Genomic DNA, 21,715 nt, shown 5'->3' with positions numbered 1-21,715 from the left:
TCCCCGCCGTATTGCAACATTGTCCAGGACACATGCTACCACAGTGATCCTGCACACTACTGGGGGAGCACAGAGTAGCTGCCCGCCAGAGCAGTCAAGGGAGCGGAAGCGTGACTTGAGCACTCCAAATGTGTGCTTCACTATGGGCCAGGTTGCAATATGGGCTGCGTTGTATCTTACCTGGGGTGGGGTGGTTGTGTTCCGTATTGGCGTCATCATGTAGGTGCTCAGAGGGTAGGCACTGTCCCCTGGGGAGGTGAGGATGGTTGTCATTTGTTGGGTTTGTCTATTTGTCTGTGTGTGACATGCATGCATGTGCACAGGCATTTGTACTCACCAATGAGCCATGTGTCGCCATGCTTCAAAGCTTCCAGGTCCTGGCTCAGGGCGGACATTCTGTGTATGATACTGTCATGGGTGGACTGAGGATAGTTAGCATTGACAGAGCTGATGATCCCCTGTGCATCACATACTACCTACACGTTGATGGTATGCCAGTGCTTGCAGTTGCGGTGGATATTCTCCGTGGCCCTAGGTGGACGTAGGGCCACATGGGTGCAATCTAGGGCACTGGGCACTTTGGGGAAGTGTGCCACCCTGTAAAAGTCCAGGACCATGGCCTGTCTTTCTGAGGGTGTTCGGGGCATGCATATGTGCCTGCGGACTGAGGGTCGCGCAGTCATGACTGCCAACACCTGGTGTGGGCAGCGTGACTGCGTGGGCTGTGAGACCCACCCCCCTCATTATGGCAGTGGTCTGCTGAAATAGCCCAGTGGGCAAGAAATGCAGTACATTGAGCACCCTTTCCAAGGGTCTCAGTGCTTGGGAGCACAGGCTGGGTGATGTGAGGTCATCCTCCCACTCCTGGACCAGGTATAGGATGATATGAGTTGGAAACCTATACCTGCCATAGACCTAGTCATCAGGCATCCCAATAAGGCTGGTTGTGGGCAAACAAAAATGCGGGCCCTGGATATTCTCCTCCTCATGCGGTGTCCCATGATCAGTGCTGCGAGAAATGGGACATTCATTGTAGCTGTATGTACGTGTTTGTTGTTTGAGTGAACTTTTATAATGCGCAGGGACGCTACTGCCTGCCTTCGTGTGGCGGACGTGTTTAGGCCTGTACGTGTCTTTTGCCGTGCGTGGGCTTCCCCTATGTGATTCCATGTATACGTGTTGTTTGCATGCGTGTGGGCGTTCTGTGTATTTCCCTGTAATACTTCCCCAGTTACGCCTTCTTTTTCACACGTTGTTCCCCATTCCGCGTGTTCCGCCCTGTGTTCCGCCCTCTTTTTAGTGTGTGCACTAACGTTGTGCGCTTGATGCGCACAGTGTTCGGGATGTTGCAGTGATGTGTGCCCCCGTGTGCGCCACGCGCGTATTTGGCGCACATCCCGTAGAAAACACGCGCAGGCCCTTCCATGAATCGCACGCATGCGCTTGCCTTTTCACGTTTGCGCCAGCTTGCACCATGAATTTCGGCGCACATTTGTTCCATAAATCGGCCCCCATGTCACTAACACTCGTAGTGTTAGTGACACTGGCTCCCTGTTAAACACTGGCTACCTGTTAAACAGCGTATTATCTACAAGTTGTTAACTTTGACGCATAAGTGTCTGGCGATTAAGGCTCCTGGCTACATGATCAAAAGAATTCTGTATGTTCCCTTTAGCTGCTGCCTTCGTTCCAACTGCTCTACTAAACTGTTTCGACATTGTTGTGGAATGCTATTCCTAGTGAACTTCGAAACTCCTCGGACCTCCCCCACTTTAAGACATCTTTGAAGACTCCTTTGTTTAATATCAATAATTAGTTTGGTTCCTGCCTGAGTCCTGGCCTGTCCTCCTCGTGATCTGGCCTTCAGATATTCTTGGGGACCCTTGCTTGGTTTTTAATAAGACTCTCCTCTGTGATTACCCATGTCTCGTCAGTGCTCCCCTGACCTGACTTTTGTTCCGCCCCTGCGCACTGAGGCCTGCGGGCATGTTGCTCTTTATAAAGCGTAATAATAATACACCAGACTAAAACACATAGCACATCACCTCTGCCATCAGAATGCAGTGACGACCTACGACAAACATTTCGGTCTAGCTGGACACATAACAAGTCGCTTGCACTCACCTGACCACCTTATCACCCTTCCACATGCCTGACCTTCTTGGGTATCTTACTAGAGCTCGGCCAGGCCACCGAACTCCCTATCATGGCCAAATGCAACTACGCATTCTAAACCTTCTGATAATGTTCCCACACCTTGGACTTCAGTCTTCCGAGGGCATTCCCACCACAAGCGTGTGTTGAGGACATACTAATGGGATAAAGGCGCTATATAAAAGACACACTACTAGTACTACTACTATGTCATGCTGTGCAATATTTTATAAGAACTGTCTTGTAGTTTTGTTTTGTTGGTATAGGTATATAGGTAGACAGCAATAGCATCCGTACATTTACAGCTTGTCTGCACATTCTCACTGATTAAGGCACCCACATTAGGCTTAGCCTACCCCTGTCTTGTTTCCACCTCCCAAAGGTTTTCAACCAATTGCACTTCCCTGAAAACAGCTGCTGGTGACATGGGCTTGCATAACTTTCCCAAGCCCACTCAGGTGCGTAATGCTTTTGACAGGCGCATACGACAGAAAAGTTTCAGGGTTCCATTGACATCACTATGCAGGGGCTGCACGCGTGGGAAGCAGCGTGGGACCACTGTGATTGTAATATGGGGAGTAAACCGCATGGAGGAGTGGGGCGTAATGAACAAGGCGAGCTCAGCACCGAGTGACGTGTTTGGTCTCATAAACTACGGTAACAATATAGGTGGAAGTATAGGAGCTGTATTGCAAGCGGTAATGTTCAATATCGAGTGGAGAGGGGCAGTCGCACAGTAGAACACGAGGATAGTGTTAAAACACACCTGTTTCAATCATGACCGTCTCCGGGTATGCTGCAATCAATCCGGCGTTATAGAAGGTACTCTTGCGACGGATGTTGTTCTCAAACTGCTTGAGTGACAGGGGAGGCTTTAAAAGCTGCCAGTTTTGGTTGTCCGGAAAATGGGCCTCAGCGAAAAGGGCTGGATGGGTGAGGAAGTAGAACTCGTTGTACCTGCAGAAGAGAAGTCAGTTAGATAACTTGGACACGGCGTCACTGTTTTCCGTCCACTCCGACAAAAGGTCCTAAGAATGCAACAATACCTCACCCGCTAAATACTCTGTAATGGTACATCAATAGTTATCTGTTGCACTTCAATGCGGTCTAATTTATTCCCCACATCACTAGCCTCATTTCAATGGTGCTTTGATCAATATGCAAATAATGGATCGAACTCTACTCTCCACTGTACTGGCTTTCACTTCATTCCTCCTTCCAACACTGACTTCATACACCTTCTTACATCTTAAAAGTGGCGTTCCCAGTCACCATAGAGGCATTTTTATATTTCGATGAAGGCTCAATCACACCCTTGTCATATGCCTCTTATGCCTTGTCATAGGACTCTCATGTTCTATTATAGTGTCTTTCCTCTTCACATCACCCACATGAAACCTTTTCCTCCAACATCAGCTACCTGCAATAATGGAGTCTCACTCTTCCCATCAGTGACCATGTCGTCGAAATCGGCCCATTACACAACACTAGCCTTATTAAGTCCAAATGGTCCTTCCTTCTTGATGCCTGACAGGCCCAACGATGTCTCATTTTTGTTGATATTTTGGACCGTGCCACTTGTAGAGAGTGGCACAGTGTCTGTTCTTTATTTTATTTATTTATTCATTGTACATTTGTATGGTGCCTATACACAAGTGTTTCAAGGCGCCACAAGACAAAAAAGGGGGTGACAGAGGAGAAACATCAACAAATGGTCCTACTAAGCCTTGTGCCATTCGGTTCATGCAAGTGCAGTGACAATAAGTGCTGGGGTAGGGGGCAGGTCAGGGTGGAAGGCTGGGAAGGGGGAAGGGGGGAAGTGCAGGTAGGCTGGGGCCCAAGGGCAGGGAAATGTTTTAGGGGAAGCAGGGGTAACGGTCAGCTAGTGCGAGGACGGGGTGGACCAGAAAGGGCTAGTCAGGGAAGGGTGCCCAAGAGCAGGTGATGGCTAGGGGGTGCTTGGGTAGACTGGGTGGGGAGGGTCTAGCCCCTGTAAGGCACCTAAAAGACCAGGCACCGGTGGTAGCAGCAGGGGGACATTAACACGGGAGGGGGAGGGAGGAGGGGAAAAGGAGAAAAGGAAAGTCTTGAGAAGTTTTCGGAGCTTAAGGAGATCCGGCTCAAGTGTGAGGGGCAGGAAAGCCATTCCAGAGGGAGGCTCCTGCCGAAGAGCGAGATCTACCCCACACTCTCTGAATGAAGAAACGTCCGATCTGCAGAGAGTTGAAGCTAGAGGACTGAAGGACTCTAGCAGGGAGGCATTTCTGGAGAGAAAGTTGGATGTAGCGGGGTCCCAGCCCACTGTAAGCCTTGTGGATGATGCACAGGCCCTTGAACATGATCCTTGCAGCAACCGGGAGCCAGTTGAGAGATTGTAGGGGCTGGAGAGATGCGGTCCCTAGGCTTGAAGCCAAGGATAAGTCTTGCGGGGAACAAAAGAAGAGCTCCAACCACAGATATACATAGACACTATCCTTAGATTGGGGTGTCTGAATGATTATATTCAAGTTATTTACAAATTTAAGCTTCAAATAGTAAGCCTAGTATCTTAATGAGTACACAATCGTGTCCGTGTCCCCTAATATGGCAAATAAGGCACAAATCCCATATTCGTGTAGAAATAATGAATTAGTTCAATTTATTGATTGTCTGTATTGTTTTTTATAAAAACAGAACTCATACACAATATCAGACTGTTTATCCGAAAAAAGAAATCAGAACAAAATAGCAAAAGCGTAAACAATGTATATGTTATCTAAAAATCACATATTTAGTGGGTTAGTATCATTTGGGTGATGCAGATTTCATTATACAACATCAAGGAGAACATGGGAAAGAAAAAACAGTAGCAAAAAGTTAACACTGTATAGCAAAAACTGTTCAACATTTTCAGTTAGAGAAATATAGGCACCGAATATTAGGTCTTTAAATTTTAGCTAAGGTTGTTTAGTAACCTGATATAACTCTAAGTGCATAGAGGTCTTTTAACAAACTGAGCTGTGTTCGATCTAGGCAGGACCAAATACGTTGATCCCAAAGTGCAAATTATTCATATAGACTCAGATGCGGTGAGAAGTGTGAGGGAAAGCTGATTAGTCTGGCCTCAGGTTCAGCAAGGCGCACTCTGCTAGCTATGCTGTGAGGACCGTGAAGATCAAACTAGGGTAAGTATTGAATCCTATGAACAGAGGACTAAGAACCATCGGTCTACGCCAGGGGGAGAAGCCCCCTATCTAGCTGGAAAAGACAATAAAGCACAATAAGTGCTTAGTCCTGTGGCGTTTCGGCTTGTTGTTAGAACGCCTTCCTCTGGGCCTCCGGGTTGGGGATCTCTGTAAAATCAATAAAAAAGAAACGGAATGGGGGTGAGATCTAGAAGGAGTCTCAAGTGCTATTAAAAACAAGAAATGTACTTTTAAGAAAGGGGTGAAGCATTGCTGCCTGTTATATAGTCATAGTAAAAGATACTTGTAATGTAACAAAAACCATATCAGCCATGGTCTGATATGTATAACAAAGGTGGCTGTGTAGAGGCCAACCTGTGGGAAAGAAACCGCTTGGCATCGCTGCGAAGGGGTGGTGTCCTGTATTCACAAGTAATACACTTACCGGATGAATGCTGCTGTTATGCTGGCAATACTCCTTCGGAAGCAAAGGGGTCTGGAGCAAAATACGAAGAGGGTCACCGCAGGGTGGGTGAACCTATAGTAAATAAATGGAACAGTACAAGGAGTAGGAGTGGTTGCAGAAGTCGGAAAGGGCAGGGCGTAGAGTGTCAATAATGTCCTTGATGGTTTTGTACGAACAGGGAAGAACCTGTTTTGACAAGACTTTAATAGATCAGACGTGTCTGGAAATCTTGTCGGGGGAGAACAGAGGAAAGGAACAGAAAGAGGAAGGAGAGGTGGCTGCAGGGGGGCCAGAAGTAGAGGGGAAAGAGGAGGAGAGGACGAGAGGGTGGACAGGATGTCCTGGGTTTTGGAGATGAAATGAGAGGCAAGGGCTGTGCAGAGGGCCTGGGTAGGAACAGGAGAATTAGAGACTGCAGCAGGATTGGCCTGCTCTTTGCAGATCTTAAAGAGTTTGGCAGAGTCGTAAGATGCCGCAGAGACGCGGGCTTGTATGTGAGCTCTCTTCTTAGTGCAAACAGAGAGCCGGTATTGCCTTTGGAGCAGGCAACAGGCCAGTTTGTCAGAGGATGCACAAGATGCCTGCCATTTCCTCTCAGCCACCCTGCACTTGCATTTAAGGGTGACTAGGTCAGAGTCGTACCAAGAGTTGCACTTGCCTTTGGGCTTCAAGCGGATCCTCATAACAGGGGCAAGGACCTCAAGAGTATCAGAGATAGCAGAGTGAAGCATGCAAAGGGCAGTGTCAGGGTGAGAGTCAGCCAGGGGTGGAGGAAGGGCAGAGTCTCAACTGACAAACGCTTCATGGGCCGGATGACCGAGAAGGTAGGTGGCAGTGCTGGAGTAGGCTTGGCCTGAGGGCTAGAGAGTGAGAGATGGGAGACAAGGAGAAAGTGATCGCTCCAGGAGAGAGGAGTGGTGAGAGGGTTAGAGAGGGGGAAGTCAGAGAAGATGAGAACTTCCAGAGTATGCCCTGCAGAGTGAGTTGGGCCAGAGGGAAGAATAGAAAGAGAGAGAGGGTCACATAGGTCGCCAAAGAGTACAGTAGAGGAACAGGAAAGATTCAGGTGGATTTTGAGGTCTCCAAGGAAGAGGAGTTGAGTGATCAAGGCTAGGAGGAGAGGTCAGCCCACTCAGAGAGGAAAGAGGTAGTCTGACCAGGTGGCTGATAGATAGTAGCAATGGTGAGAGAGTGGCTGGGCGAGAGAGAAAGCCTACAGACAAGGCATTTGAAGGAGAAGTAGGCCTACGCAGGAATCACAGAGGCAGGGATCCACTCTGGGAAGATCATGGCTACACCCCCCTCCGAATGGGTGGATCTGGGCACGGAGAGGATCTTGTAGCCATCAGGGAGGGGAGTGTTAAAGCTCGTGACAGAGCTGGCCGTGAGCAATGTCTCAGTCAGACCGAGGACATCGAGGTTGAGTTCTTCCAGGAGACGGCAGATGTCAGAAGAGTGTTTGACAGCCGAGCAAGAGTTTAGAGTGGCAATATAGAGAAGGTTGCTAGCCTTGAAAGAGTACCAGGGAGGGGGCACAGATCATAGGTATTCCCTGTGGGGGTGTCGAAGGAGCCTGAAGGGGGTGGAGGAGGAGGGAGGGAAGGGCCAGGTAGCCAATGAGGAGTTAGAGGTGGGAGGTAAGGAAGCCAGAGAGGAGAGAGAGGGCACAGCAGGAGAAGGAAAGTTGATGATGCGTGGAAGCGTCTGTCAAAGAGGAGAAGGTTGGCCTGAGGGCCTGGACTAGGATGGTGCCATTCAAGTAGACATTAATGATTACCTTAGAGGAGTGGAAGGGGTCCAGTCCGCCCTCCAACCGGAAGCCACTATTAATGGGTGAAGAAGAGAATGGAGAGAGCACAGAGACCACATGAGGAGTCCAATGGTCTGGCGAAGGAACGACAAATAGGATGTCAGTGAGGGTCTGTTTAGAGGATGCACTGGTGTAGGTGTCAGCGATAGGGAGACCAGGGTTAGAGACCACAATATCCTTTTTAAACTTCTTCCTACCAGACTTAGTGAGAAGGGTAGGATAGTAAATTGAGAAACAATTAGAAAAGATAAGAGAAACAGAGAGCGCCATTGGTGATGTTGAGGAGGGTGAAGAGAGAGAGTAGGGAGTGGGGAAGGAACAGGAACAGCAGGACAGCGTAGCACAAGGTAGTCATTGGGCACAGGAAAAATCGAAATACTATACAGCCACAGGGCACAGCTAAATTCAAAATGTTAGCAGAAGGTGAAAACACAGCTAAATTCAAAATGTTAGTAGAAGGTGAAAACGTAGCACAGTAACAGGCAATAAGAGTGAGAGTCCAGGTAGAATGGAGTCAGGTTGGGAAGTCAGAGGTGTAGGGTATGTCGTGGTAGAGGCAACTAACACATAGTTGATGAAGTGAGAGTGTCAAGGTAGTTCATGTTCCACTGAAGAATGTTGGAGAGCCATCATGAAAGCCCCTGTGAGGGGTGCACGCCAGACCTCAGACAGAGAACCGGCAGTAGACAGGGAGCAGACAGAGGCCTTAGGAAGTGGGCCTTTGGTGAGGGGTCCAGCTAAAGCCTGCCGGTCCCAATAGGTTACTAACAAGGAAGGATTAACCAATGAGGAGAGAACTCAGGCAGGGGCTCGCATCGAGGATTAGCTGGCAGCCATCTTGAAAATGCCGCAAAACGGCAGTGAGCACAACAAAGACACAGTGCAGGTTAAATACCCTCGGGCCTCAGTGAGGTATAAGGTCCTCAGAGAGCACTGCAAGCCTCGAGTGGAGCGCACAGCACATGAAAAAGCAAAATTAGGTACATTTTAAAAATGTATCTATGTGGCGAAATTCCACATCCACATTGAGGATTAGCTGGCGGCCATCTTGGTTCTCTGTGGTCCAGCAGCAAGGGGTTCATGTCTGTTTATACCCTCTCTCCCTTAAGGAGACAAGCTATGCCAAACATGTGATAGGTGGGAGGTTGTGGTGGGGCCATGGCAGGCTGAAAAGTGAGGGATGCCCAGGGCAATGTCTGAGGTTATGATTAATTCAAAACCTTCCAACCATCAACCTTCAGTTTTGCAAATGCCCCCCCCCCCGATGCTCCACCCCCCCCCCCCGATCCTCCACCACCCCATTTGGATGCATATGCCCAGAGACGGGCCCTGAGGCTTCTGTCCCAAGAGAACAGAGTTGCATCTGATTGATGATGCCCAATTAGGCTGAAACATTGTTGATTCCTGTGCAGAAGGGGTGTGAATTTGCAGTTTGGGCTACACTGCACCTTTTGGGGGTGGTGCCAATCCTGACTTGCATGTGTACTTCCCGCTTCTGTAATGGCATTGCACGATGAAAAACAGTGATCTGGATGGTTCCCCAGTACAATACTAGTGGGTATGATTAATTCAAAACCTTCCAGAGCCATCAACCTTTTGTTTTGCAAATGAGAATGTAAGGAAATAGCGACTTACTCAAAGGTAAACTTGTTGCTGATGGTATTGGTGAACCCTGCTCCCCACGTACTGTCGACGAGGTGCCACTTTCCATCAAGGTGCACTGCGTTCCAGGCATGGTTACTTTCCCCAGAAAACGTCTGTCCGATCCTGTAATTGATTCCTTTAGCAAATCCTGATAGCTGTACACACTGTACCCCAGCAATCCTGGAACAAAGCAGAAACACAATGGCGGTTATCTGGCAGTTGTCTTGCAGCTGTCGATTTCCAAGTCACAAGCCGTTATGGGAACCTGTTGCAAACAAAATTCATGACCTTGGCCCTCACTATCTGCACAGGCACCCTAGTGCTGTGGAGTGCTGGTAGCTTGACTCGATCAGTTGGATTGAAAGCTTGACACGCTTTCACATTATGCCCAGTTTACATCCTGTTAGTCTTCCTCCTGTAACTCCTAGTTCCCCTGAACCTCATGTCATTGAAGGTAAGCAGTGACAAAGACAATAAGTACACATTAACGACTACAGAATAATGCATTTCCTTTATTTGAAAGACTGGCCTGTGCCTTGTTGGAATGGGGAAACAATTATTGGGTGGGTTATAAAAAAGACAATCCTACAGCCTTGATGGAGTCTGGCCTCCCCTGCATGACAATGAATATTATTATACAATGTAATCACGTTTTTTTTAACACCATTTCATAAAACCAGATAGAAACAGAAAAATATATAATTTCTATGCATCTGAGCAGCATTTTTTTTATGAATGTCCTGCCTAGTTCCCATTAATAATAGTATTGTCCTCGTTAAGATATTAAGCTAGTCATGACTTCCCACATCTACTGAATTCCAAGGGTTTTGTTGCGTTAAATCTGGTCAACTCAACAGCACTATAAAGTTTCTTCAGTGAATTTCAAAGGTTTTGTTATCTCTATAAGTTATATTTAAAGAAAATATTTTCTTGAGAAAACTTTTAGGTTTACCTTTTACTGCATCCGACCTTCCTGTCAGCCTTGAAACTTGACCTCCAACCCATAACTAACCTTTGTAAAGTTAAACCAATTTACTACTGGGTTAGTCTGTGGTCTACCGATAATCTGCTCACATTTAGGCAAGCAGTGATGGACGTGCTACCTCGGGGAGGAGCCTTGAAATGCCTGGGATTCATTTCCTGTAGAGAGAATTACAATCTTTGGGGTTTAATGATATTTGTATTGACTCGGAGTCAATTGGTAGTGGGATTAAAGCTTGTATTGTATGTGCCATCAATGCAAAGAGGGAAGATTAAATACATATAAGGGTGACCCTCTCCGCCCAATTTGCAGGCTATTGGCAACTAACAGTCACTGTGTTTTTGGAGGCTGCTTTGATATTATGCAGTTCAAGTGGATGAGAGCCTTGTTCTTGAAGGCTTGTTTGGGTATTATTCCCTTGGCAGATATTAAAAACAAATGGAACTCTAATGAGTGGCCGTCTTGCTCCTTTTGCATAGAGCACCATGAAGATTTACTTCATGTTGTTTTATTTTGTCCTTGTTACAGTAACTTGAGAAGAAGCTTTTTAAAACCTTTATTTAATTCCTAGGCAGTTAGAACCACCACCGAGGCCATGACATTGTGTTTTGCTGCCAAGGACTCCTTGGCCACCCATTGTATGGGTAATTATTTACCCAGGGCATGGGGAAGGAGACTCAGACATATTACAAGTGTGTGATGACCATGGATGGTCCTTGGTACTTTGTGCTCTGTTTATGTCATAATGGTCGATTTACTTCATGTTAAATAGGCGAGTGAGAATCATTGGCCCTATGCAAAAAAACATATAATTAAGGTCTTAAAACGTTGCAAATCAGATGTTTTATTGCTGCTTCGATTTGTACCGCAGGTTGCCTCGGAACTCACCAGCAAAAATTACAAAAGTAGTCTAAAAAAGGCGTGTACGCCAGGCAAGAAGTCACACAATTTATTCTGGGGTCAGTTACAGCTGGGAAAGCGAAATTCAAACAGAATGCACAACAGAACTGCATGAAAAGCGCTGTCAAAGTTACAACCCAAGATGAAAACCTTTATAATGGTACAAACAAATTAGCATCAAAACACATTGATCAATCCCCTAACTGAAGCTCATTGGCGAAACTATGCTATTCCCCTATTTTAGTTATTAATGTATTGTGTTAAAACCTTACACAAATTCGTCAGTACAACATTTCATAAAATGTAATAAAAATGTCATAAAAATGTCATCAAAGATCACATTTTAAAATGCAGTTAAAAATACCTAAATTAAGACAGTGGGCCGCCATAGTTAATTGTTTTTCACACGCCCGGCAATGGGGACTTACCAGGGCATTACAGCCCTGGCGGTCCCGGTAATTCCACATTGCCGGGCACCAAAAAATATTACTCCCCATTCCCATATGAGTCCCATTGGACTCAATACGAATGGGGAGGACGGATGCGCCAGCACCATTCATGAATGATGCCGTTGCACCCGTCAAGGTCTGCGAGCGGGTGCCGTTCTGCCTGCCAGGTCAGACCTGGTGGGCGAAAAGGCACCCGCTCGCAGAACTCGTAGTTTGTCAGTTCGGAAACAATGGTACCGGCAAAGCTTACCAGTACCGTTGTTTCCAGACCGGCAACCTTACAATGGGGCCCAGTGTATTCATAAAAACACCCCTTTCATTTAAAATCAAGGCAGTGGTTGAACTGAAGTCTCAGGATCTGTTTCAGTCATTGTCAGTTCGTCCATTATTCCGCTACTTTTGTCAGTTCTAAAAATTGGGGCAAGAGTTTGCTCAAATAATACAGGAGCTTAGACCAACCAAAATTCCATAAAACCATTCCAGTAGAGCCCCCATAAAGATTAAAAAACGTTTTGAAGCCGGTCACTCGATGTGAGTGGCTTCTCTGTCTGTGGAACAGTGTCTACATTTGTCCGAAAGGGCATCCTATTTTTTCCATTTAAAATCAAAGCCCTAGTGGGTACAATATCCATTCTAAATCTAAACAGTATGTAGCCCACCTTCCAAGAAGGATATTTACAAAGGTACTCTGCACACATGCCCAGTTTTTTGTGACCACGGCTTAGCCTTTTTATATTGCTCATGGGAGCCAACTTTGTCGCTAGTTTAACACCAATCCGCTTGCCAGACTCTTTGTTGGATATGGTATGCCCCTATAACGAGACATACATTATCCAGAAATGATTGGGTCCCGCAAGTCTTACCACACCACCCTTGGCCCCCATTTTGATGTCACAGTCCAACCGACGGTTCCCACATCATAGTGCCAAAAGATTGAGACATTAGAGATGACCAGCAGAAATGTATTCACCTGCCACCGGACATTTCCACAACTTTCCCACCCAGAGTGCAATCGATCATGACAACACAAGAGCCTTGAACTGTTAACAAGTTATGGACATAATGTTGCAGCCTAGGAACTCTTTGAGCCACATCCCAGGCGGAGAGTTTCTGAGGGGCGATTTGAAACTGCCATGGGGTATTTTAAAACTGTCAGTAGACCAGTTTCCAGAAATCTTATGCTAAATTATAAAATGGTTGTGCAGTTGCTGCCTTTCCCTGGTACCCATGAGCTTTGTTTCCTGACCTCGAATGAATCGAGAGCTGTTTAGTTTTTCTTGCAGGAGCCTGGAACTGTGCGTTCTGCAATGTGCTGCCAAATCCTACCAATGCTAGGCAAATGAATAAAAGTGCACATTTATTTTCTAGTCCGCGTGAGCACCCAAACCTATTTGCAGTGCTAAATCTAATGTTATGTCCCACATACCTACCTGCAGTCTAAGCCTTACTATTTGTAAAGCCTTATTATTTGTAAATTATTTAGTTAGAACACCATGAAAAAGGGGCATTTTCCAGCCTGTTGCATAACCCTATGCGGCCATCACTACAGCCCCTCTCCCCTTTTAGTGGGCTGTTCCCAGAGCTGATAAGTTCGTGCTTTTGCATCCCCACTACTTTATTCCCCCCTCAAATCATCCATTTTCATTACTCTGGTAAATATGCTGGGTCCCTCACAGTACCCTTGAGGCATTCATGTATGCCCGACTCTCGTCCCACGATACGTAAATGTGGTGAGATACCTGGAGTCTGGGTGTAGGTCAAAAGAGAAGAATGCATCCGTTAGATCCACTACTGTGAAGTAGTATGTCCCTGCTGGGATGCTACAAAAAATTGTCACAGGGTTTGGAACCAGAGGATACTTTCCCTCTATAATGTTATTAAGAGGACGTAAATCCTGCATGAAAAGCCACGCCCACCCTTTGATTTTTTAATCGAATAGATTGCTGTGTTACATGGTGATGTAGACTGCTGTATTATTCCTTGTTGCCATAAAGCATGCAGTGTGTCATATGCCCTTGTCTGGCCCTCGTGGAAGGGATATTGCTTTACTTGGGGTAATAGTGCTCCTTCCTTTATCTTAATGTGAACTGCCCCCGCCCCTTTCAGTATTCCTACCTCGTGACGTCCTGTTATCAACAAACTTTTTGGCACTTTTTCCAAATCCTCCTGCATGTATTTTGCCACTTTTTTCACTAATTGTGTCATTTGGGGGCATGGCTCTTTCTTTTAAGTGCATTGGACAGGATATGCTGACTGAAGCACCATCTCCCCCCTCCTCCATGTCTAATGTAGTGAACAATTCTGTGTCAGTCACTACTGTCAATGTTAGTGTGAGATTGATGCACAATATCGATTGCCATTCCATGTTGTTGTCATCTGTTGCAACCACTATAACCATGTCTTTTCTCATTACTACTTCCTCAACGTATAGCAGTGTGTATGTGCGTGGTGTAATGATGTAGGGGCACTGTGGTCTGAACAAGAATTCATTTGATAGTCGATAAACCTTCTCCTGTATCCCTGGTATGCATTCTTGCAGCACCTGTACCCATACAAGAACATCTGTGTGTGTGGTATCCCTTTAAATATGCTGTGTGCGTAGTAGGCTTGTATCAGCACTGCCACTCTGGTTGGCTACATCCCAGGTGTGGTGCACACCATCCCTTTCTCTGAGAATGAAAATGTGGCATTCAATTTGCTTAACAAATCTCTCCCCAATATGTTGATGGGAGTGTCTTTAGAATACATTAATGGTGCTACTATATGCTGCGTCACTATTGTCAAAGGTACATCTTTTGTCAGAGGAACCTTTTGGATGGTCCCCAAAAAGCCTTGCATGTCCAATTTCATGTTATATAATGGGAATCCTCCTTCTTTTATGCAGGACCTAGTAGCTCCGGTGTCTATTAGAAAGAAAAATAAAAACTCCATCCTATTTGAACTGCTAACTCGGGATCCTCTTTGGGGACTTCAGTTACTGCTTGGAGAGGACACACTCGTACTTCCCGTGTGCACCCCTTTTGGGAAAGTGTATTGCCTGCGGTTGTAAATGGAGGTCCGCCCCCCCACTGCCACTCCTGTGTAATGAGGCAATTGATTCTGCCCCAATATCATCACCTTCCGTTGTGTGAGTGTCTGCGCTGGTGCCTGTAATACACTCGACACCCCCTGTGCTTCTGCTCCCCCTATGGTTAGTCCTTGCCTCTGTGTAGGCACAAACTGTGTCTGCATGGGCTGCCCTTGCATCTGTTGCTGCGGCACCATTTGTGCCTGTTGCGTTTGCACGTATGTCTGTGTGTATTACAGTTGTGGCTGCATCCGGTCTTGTTGCCCTGTTTGTGGAATGAGAGGGCATGTTTGTGCAAAGTGACCAAAATTCCCACAAACAAAGCATTGTCCTCCAGATCGAGGCCCCATTCCCCTATATCCAAATCCTCTTCCCCTTCCCATCGGATATTGTCCCATGTACGGGCTTACTCCCCCTGCCTGCACAAATCCAGGTTGCTGTGTGTTTACGAAGCCAGGCTGCTGCTGCACCTGCTGTATCCCCCAGTGCTGATTGTACAGTACTTGTGTGTACCCCCCTTATGGTACTGTTGCTGCTACTGGAAGACCCCCTTGTTGGGCGGATGGAATGCTTACTGGTCCTTTGAGTACTGCCCCTTTCAGATACAGTTTGCCTCAGAACTCACCAGCAAAAACTACAAAAGTAGTGTGAAAAAGGAGTGTACACCAGGCAAGAAGTAACACAATTTATTCTGGGCTCAGTTACAGCTGGGAAAATAGAAATGCAAACAAAATGTGGACCAGAACTGCACGCAAGTGCTGTCAAAGTTACGCCCCAAGATGAAAATATTTATAATGGTACAAACTAATTAGCATCAAAACACATTGCAACAATAGGTTAATCCCCCAAATGAAGCTTATTGGAGAAAGTATGTCATTCTCCTATAGCGGGACATACATTATCCAGAGATTGGGTCCTGCAGGTCTTGCCACGCCACCCTTGACCCCCGCTGTGACATCACAGTCCTGCCCACTGTTCCCACTTCATAGTGGCAAAACATTGAGACATTAGAGATGACCAGTGGAACTTTATACCTCTGCTTATGGACATCTCCACAGGTTTCCCATGAGAGTGCAATCGATAATGACACCACAAAAGCCTTGAACAAGTTATGGCCTTAATTTTGCAGCCTAGGAACTCTTTTAGCCACATCCCAGGCTGAGATGTGCTGAAGGGCAATTTGCACCCCCATGGGGTATTTTGCAACTGTCAGTAGAGCAGTTTCCAGAAATAATATGCTGAATTATAAAATGGTCACACAGTTTCTGCCTTCCCCTGGCACCCATGAGCTTTGTTTCCTGACCTCGAATGTATCGAGAGCTGTTTAGTTTTTCTTGCAGGAGCTTTGTACTGTGCGTTTTGCAATGTGCTGCCAAATCCTACCACTGCTAGGCAAATTAATATAAGTGCGCATTTATTTTCTAGTCACTGTGAGCAACCAGGCCTATTTGCAATGCCTAAATCTAATGTTATGTCCCACATACTTACCTGCAGTTCAAGTCTTATTATTTGTAAAGCCTCATTATTTGTGAATTATTTAGTAATAACACCATCAAAAAGGGGCATTTTCCAGCCTGATGCATAACCCTATGTGACCATCCCTACATACCCCCTCCCCTTTTAGTGGGCTATTCCCACAGCTGATAAGTTTGTGCCTTTTCTCTGCGCAGAATTTGCCTCCCAACTACAGATTCCTGGATTGTTTTAATGATCCTAAAGTTGTACACAATGTTATGTTTGCAATGTTTGTTTCAGGTCTTCTTATCCATTGTCAAATGTATTTTTTTACTGCTTTTTATCTCCAAATTTCTTTATTGTAACAGTTCTGATCTTATTGGCACACTCAGGGTTTAATCGTGTTTTAACATATATTGCAATTCTTGCTTTTATGGCACGTCTGCCCAAATAAAGTCTGAACCAACATTATAGCATGGTTTTCTTATGGGCCACTGGCCACAGCCTTTGGGCGTGCCCACTCTATAGGTTCCCCAAAAATGTTTCTTTTACACCCACTTATCTAATTAATGGGCTGAAAACTGAAGATGTGGTGTTTTGTTTTCTTAATAACATTTTCAAAATTTGCAGTGGGGGCGGGGGCATGGGTGGCGTGGGGATTGACAAACTTTATGTTTTGAACATTTCATTCAAATCCATCCAGCAAGTCAAAGATTATTAGCAGTAGACTTTTGGGAGAAAATGGCTGCTTTTTTATTTCTGGAATGCCTCGCAGCCTCTCTGCTGCAAAACACCATGGGAGATATCACTATAATTGTGGGAGAAGTGGGCACCCCCTTCTCTGTCAAATATTTTAAAAATTACTCGATGCAATAACTCCAGGCCCTGCTGTCCAGATCTCAAGTCAACACTTCGTGCCCAAGTTGTTTCATACCTGGTCCAATTCCATCCAACGGTTTCCACTGTGCGCTCGAGCAAAATATTGAGCTTTAGAGGGTATGACTAACAACATCTTGCTTTTCATGTACAATTTCGTTCTTGCTACCCATGTGACACAGTCTCCATCTGTGGCGGATTAGTCCATCATATGTAAAGGGTCACAGCCTAGTAACTGATATCCACGTAACATCTATTTCCGGTTCCTAACTGAGATCAAGCCGTGCCTTCACGTGTGACGTGTCATTCGGTCATCACTGAGCTTGCCTTTGTCCCAGGCAGGTATCAATGTCAAAGCCACACAGTGTGGTGAACCAGAAGGAGGAGACAGAATAGAACTTAACATTTCAAACGTGTTTATTTTAAATAAAGAGAAAATGCCTACCTGCCCCTATTGCTATGAGGGATTTTACCTGCTTAGAAATTAACCTAAGGGCGCTTGTCAATTGTCTAAATAAAGAAAAGTCCTCAGTCCGAAAACTAATCCCTATCTGGCCCTACTACTTTTAGAAAAAACGTAACATAAAAATGTGCTAGTGCAGTAGCCTTTCCACTCCGGCTTCTTCTGACCAGAGCTACTTGGTTTGCTCCCAAGTACGTGGGTTTTCATTCGTTTATCAAAGTAAGGTTTTCAGGCCTCTCTTCAGGGTCCTTATAATAAGTTTAAAGTCTTGACAGACATCCAATGGGCCCAGTTCCTTAAAAGAAAGAATTACTCCCTTGTGCGATTACACCAACTTGGACATTGGGCCCCATTATAATGTTATAATGTTGGCGCCAGCATCGTTCATACCGTACAGCCGCAGGCTGTGTGGCACCCGTGAGCAGAACTCGTGATTGCACCGGCACCGTTATCAACGGTGCCGGTGCAACCATGCTCCCCAACCCATTCTGCCCTATTGGGCAGAATGGGGATCGGGAGCCCGGCAATACCGCCATCCGCGAATGGGCATTACCGGCCCATTCAACTCGTAATGGGCCAGTTATTGCCCAATCGCGGGTGGCTGTGCCGATAGCGAACATGGCGGTAGCCGTGCCTGCCATACAGGCACGGCTACCGCCATGCTCGTAATGAGGCCCATTGTCTTTCAAATTGTTCTTGACTTAGGATTGAGTAATTAACCCCCACCAGGCTCCCTGTTTTCCTAGTGTTAAAAATGTGATTTATTTTTCTAGGGCTCCCCAAAGCCTTCAGGCCCTCTGATTTGCTCAACTCAGCAGGGTCTCACTTGGGCATCAGCCCGTGTCCAGCAATTAGGTTTTTCTGGCTCTAGTAACCCTTTTGGCTTTTCCAGCTTCTTGACTTGCTCTCTTTAGTTAAGCCCCTTTGGCTTTCAGATTTGCTTTACTCAGGGAGGTAACCGCCCATTCCTCTCCCCAGCCTTACCCTCTTGGGAGTGTTTGTTTCCCTTTGCATGCCTGGCTCGGCAGTTTTTACACTTCTCATACTGAGATCAGGGATTTGCTGTCTCCATTGAGGTCTGGTCTTGGCGTCAGTTAACGGGCACCGGGTCCACCACGGCTGCTGTGTGGTCGGGCCACCGGGGGAGATGGTCTCTCTACCATCTCTGTCTCATTTTTGGCATTGCCCTCCTTCACAATGCCAGCCTTCCGGCATCAGTCTCTCGGTTTGCTCTCTCTCCACGCTACCGCTGGCTCTGTCTAGGATTCTTCTCCCTCCACTCCAGCATCCTGTCTCTTTATTCTTGCCACCGTATTTCCATGGGACGTGTTGATCTACATAAGCTGTTGACTTCACAAGTATCCCAGCATTGCTTTCAGCCAAATATCTGGGAGTCTGTACCTGGACTTTCAATTCAGCAAGCCAATACACATGGTCTTTCTGGTTATATTATAAGTATAAAGTTCTGGTCAAGTATCAGTCCTGCAGCAGAGTGGATGATCTCTTTGCAATGAAGAGCCTTCACCTTCCCTACAAATCCTCTACATCACTGAAAATGCAATGGCCCCACTGATTACGGTGTCCATTAACTTTCTACTCTGATCCAAATGTCCTTGTTTACTTCTGGAACACTGGCAACATAGCATCTGGGTTTCTTAGGAAGCTAGATCTCTCAGACATGATGATGAATCACCTAGTCCCATCGTTAGCCAGCCCACAGCCCAGGCAGAATTCAGTACATAGGAGTCCACACTCGTTTGACAGGCCCAGAGGTGGGGAAGAGGCACTGTGCAAACTTGACTTTGGACTGCCATCTGGAGAACTTCCACTGGTTATGCCAGGGCCACAGAGTAGATTGTACCCCTGATACTCGATTCAGTGCCTCAGGCCATGACTGATGAGAGATTTCATTGTGGATCACCTTTAGCTGCTCCTTCAGATAGCCTTGTATTTTCACATATGTGTTGTACCACTTGATCTTTTAAACTGTGGAATACGAGACTTGGCAACACTTTCTGTTATATTTATAGCTTCAATTACATGCAAATCGTCCATGCTTGCATCTATGTTTGAGAGCTGAGTGCGCATTAATAACCCTGTTGCCTTTATCTAGCTATACCAGCCTATCTTCATGTATTTGACTAATGTAAATGGTCCATGTTGCCATCGCTGAGTTAACCCCATCCCAAATACAACCTTTCCAGTCTCTTTGCTTTCTACCGTTAACGTTAAGCATATCCTTCTGCTGGGCCAGACTAGTCACAGCACCTGTTTAACAATTGTAAAAGTGAGATGTTACTTGAAAGTTCAATATTGGAAAAAACTACTATATTGAGTCCACCATAGTATTTATCACCATCCATTTATCTACAGGTGTCCTGTCACCTAGTGATGTATACCACAGTGTCTGATCTCTTACCACACTGAAGTCTTTTAAAATGTTACTTTAGGGGGATAAGAATCATGCTTAATCAGGATTCAGATAGTATGGATCATCAGCAACATGTCCAAACATACAATTTTCACATTGGGTACACACACACACACAAACACACACACTTTCTACGATAATTGTGAAAGGTCTAGGACTGTACCCTCTCAAGGGGAGCAGAAAACCCTCCTGACCTGGGTTAGGGAGCCTAACAGGACGAAAGCCAGAGCCAGCAGTGGCATGTGGGAGTTGGGGGTCCTCAGTCCCTGGAACTCCCTTACATGCCGTGAATGTCAAGGTGGTACTACCCTCTGATGTTTCCTTGTACTCTTTCTGACCAGAAATAGTCTTTAGGACAGCAACACCCAGAATGCACCTGGGTGCAACTAAGAAAACCCGGACCTTAGCCAGGGGAATAGATTGGAAAACTGTGATGGAGTGAACCAGGCTTTTTCTTGCCAAACACAGATGAGACACCCAACATAGGGCTGTGGTAAGTCAGAAATAGGAAGCAGACAACTGGACATTGTTCACATTTTCTCAGTATCATCAGAGTAAAAGAAAAGGCCTCACCCATCCCTATTGCTATGGTGGAGGGTCCTGTCACGACCCTCACCCCAGACCCCCACTGGCAAGCCCACTTGCCAGGTGGGATCAGATCTCGGGTCTCCATTAAGGCCTTGAAGGCCTGGCATCCACTCCCAAGGCTCTCTTGGAGCCAGTCCTGGCGTCTATGGCACCAGGCTCATACACCTTGAAGATCATGAGTGCAGGGGACTACTTTTTTATTTGGGGCCTTCAGCCAACATGGAGACACCCACATAGCTTGGCTCCTAGGAACCAAGCTATGCGTATAGTGTTTTGGGTGTGGTGGCCTAGGGACTACTTTACCTGGAATACTTTGTTAAGGCTATTTAAACCACACCCGAACAAGAAAGCACGCTTCGCTTTACTTTGCAGTCTGCAACGTGACACTCACTGTGCCCTGTGATACCCACAAGCCTCGGAGAAGCAAACCTGCAAGGAGACAAAAGGAACATCGTTAGCAGAATCTTACCTGCAAGCTCCATCTATTTATCCGCTCTCAGCTCCAGTGAACAGCTTCCTCTGGATCCGCATACCTTCCGGACCGAAAGACCTGGAAGAGGAAGGAAAAGGACAATATTAAAGGAGGCATATTAGACATTGCGAACTGCACAAGAAGCTTACCTGGCTGGTCGTCTCCCGGCCGGCATCACTCCGGAATTCCACACACGCTGGCGCAAGGAAGGAAGAAAACAGGTTAGCAAAGGCAAGACAATGCAGTGCTGCGCATATTGCTTACTTACCGCATGGTAGCGCACATCACGCACCATCATTTACCGGCGAGGCTCAACTCAGCCAGTTTGCCGCGCTGAAGCTCTGCACACCTTAGGGAGAAAAAAAGAGACATTATTAAACACAGAAAGGCATGCAAGAATAACAACGCTATCCACACCAGCTGCAATAAGACCTACCTGAAAGACACCAAACGGTCCGGCGCCAGTGAAGTAACTTGGCTGCACACGCCCACAAAAGACAACGCACCCCTGCCAAGAAGACAGGATGGAGAGCACGCCTAATTCCACAACAAAGTGAGGAGAGTGCCCAGAGGGGCTGAAGTCACACGGGGTGGTGGGACGATCTTTACCTCAGCCGGCCAGTCTTGAACACAGTTCTCCTGTATTTTCAGGCGGAACGTTTCCTGCAGACCTCATCGGACAGAAAACTGGGAAGAAGATGCCAGCAACCAACCCAGCTGAGTGGCATCCCCGTGGATACCAGGTGAGCGTAACAGAATGCGAAGCCTACCAAAACTAATCCACCTGGGCGCCA

General features: G+C 46.5%; 1 protein-coding gene across 1 annotated transcript in view; it reads right to left on the bottom strand.

Annotated features, from left to right (window-relative positions):
- LOC138491516 (uncharacterized) overlaps positions 1–21,715 on the bottom strand; it is a 601,105-nt gene that overhangs the window by 45,580 nt on the left and 533,810 nt on the right. The window contains exons 9-10 of the mRNA XM_069618053.1: positions 9,230–9,418; positions 2,921–3,111 (exon numbers count right to left, since the gene is read on the bottom strand). Of these exons, the coding sequence (XP_069474154.1) occupies positions 2,921–3,111; positions 9,230–9,418 (380 nt within the window). The remainder of the gene's footprint in view (positions 1–2,920; positions 3,112–9,229; positions 9,419–21,715) is intronic.

Source organism: Ambystoma mexicanum, chromosome 10 (genome assembly GCF_040938575.1).
Source record: "Ambystoma mexicanum isolate Mex_15411 chromosome 10, UKY_AmexF1_1, whole genome shotgun sequence".
Taxonomy (NCBI): Eukaryota; Metazoa; Chordata; class Amphibia; order Caudata; family Ambystomatidae; genus Ambystoma; species Ambystoma mexicanum.
Note: the sequence above shows the minus strand (reverse complement) of the source record. Positions and strands in the feature narration are given on the sequence as shown.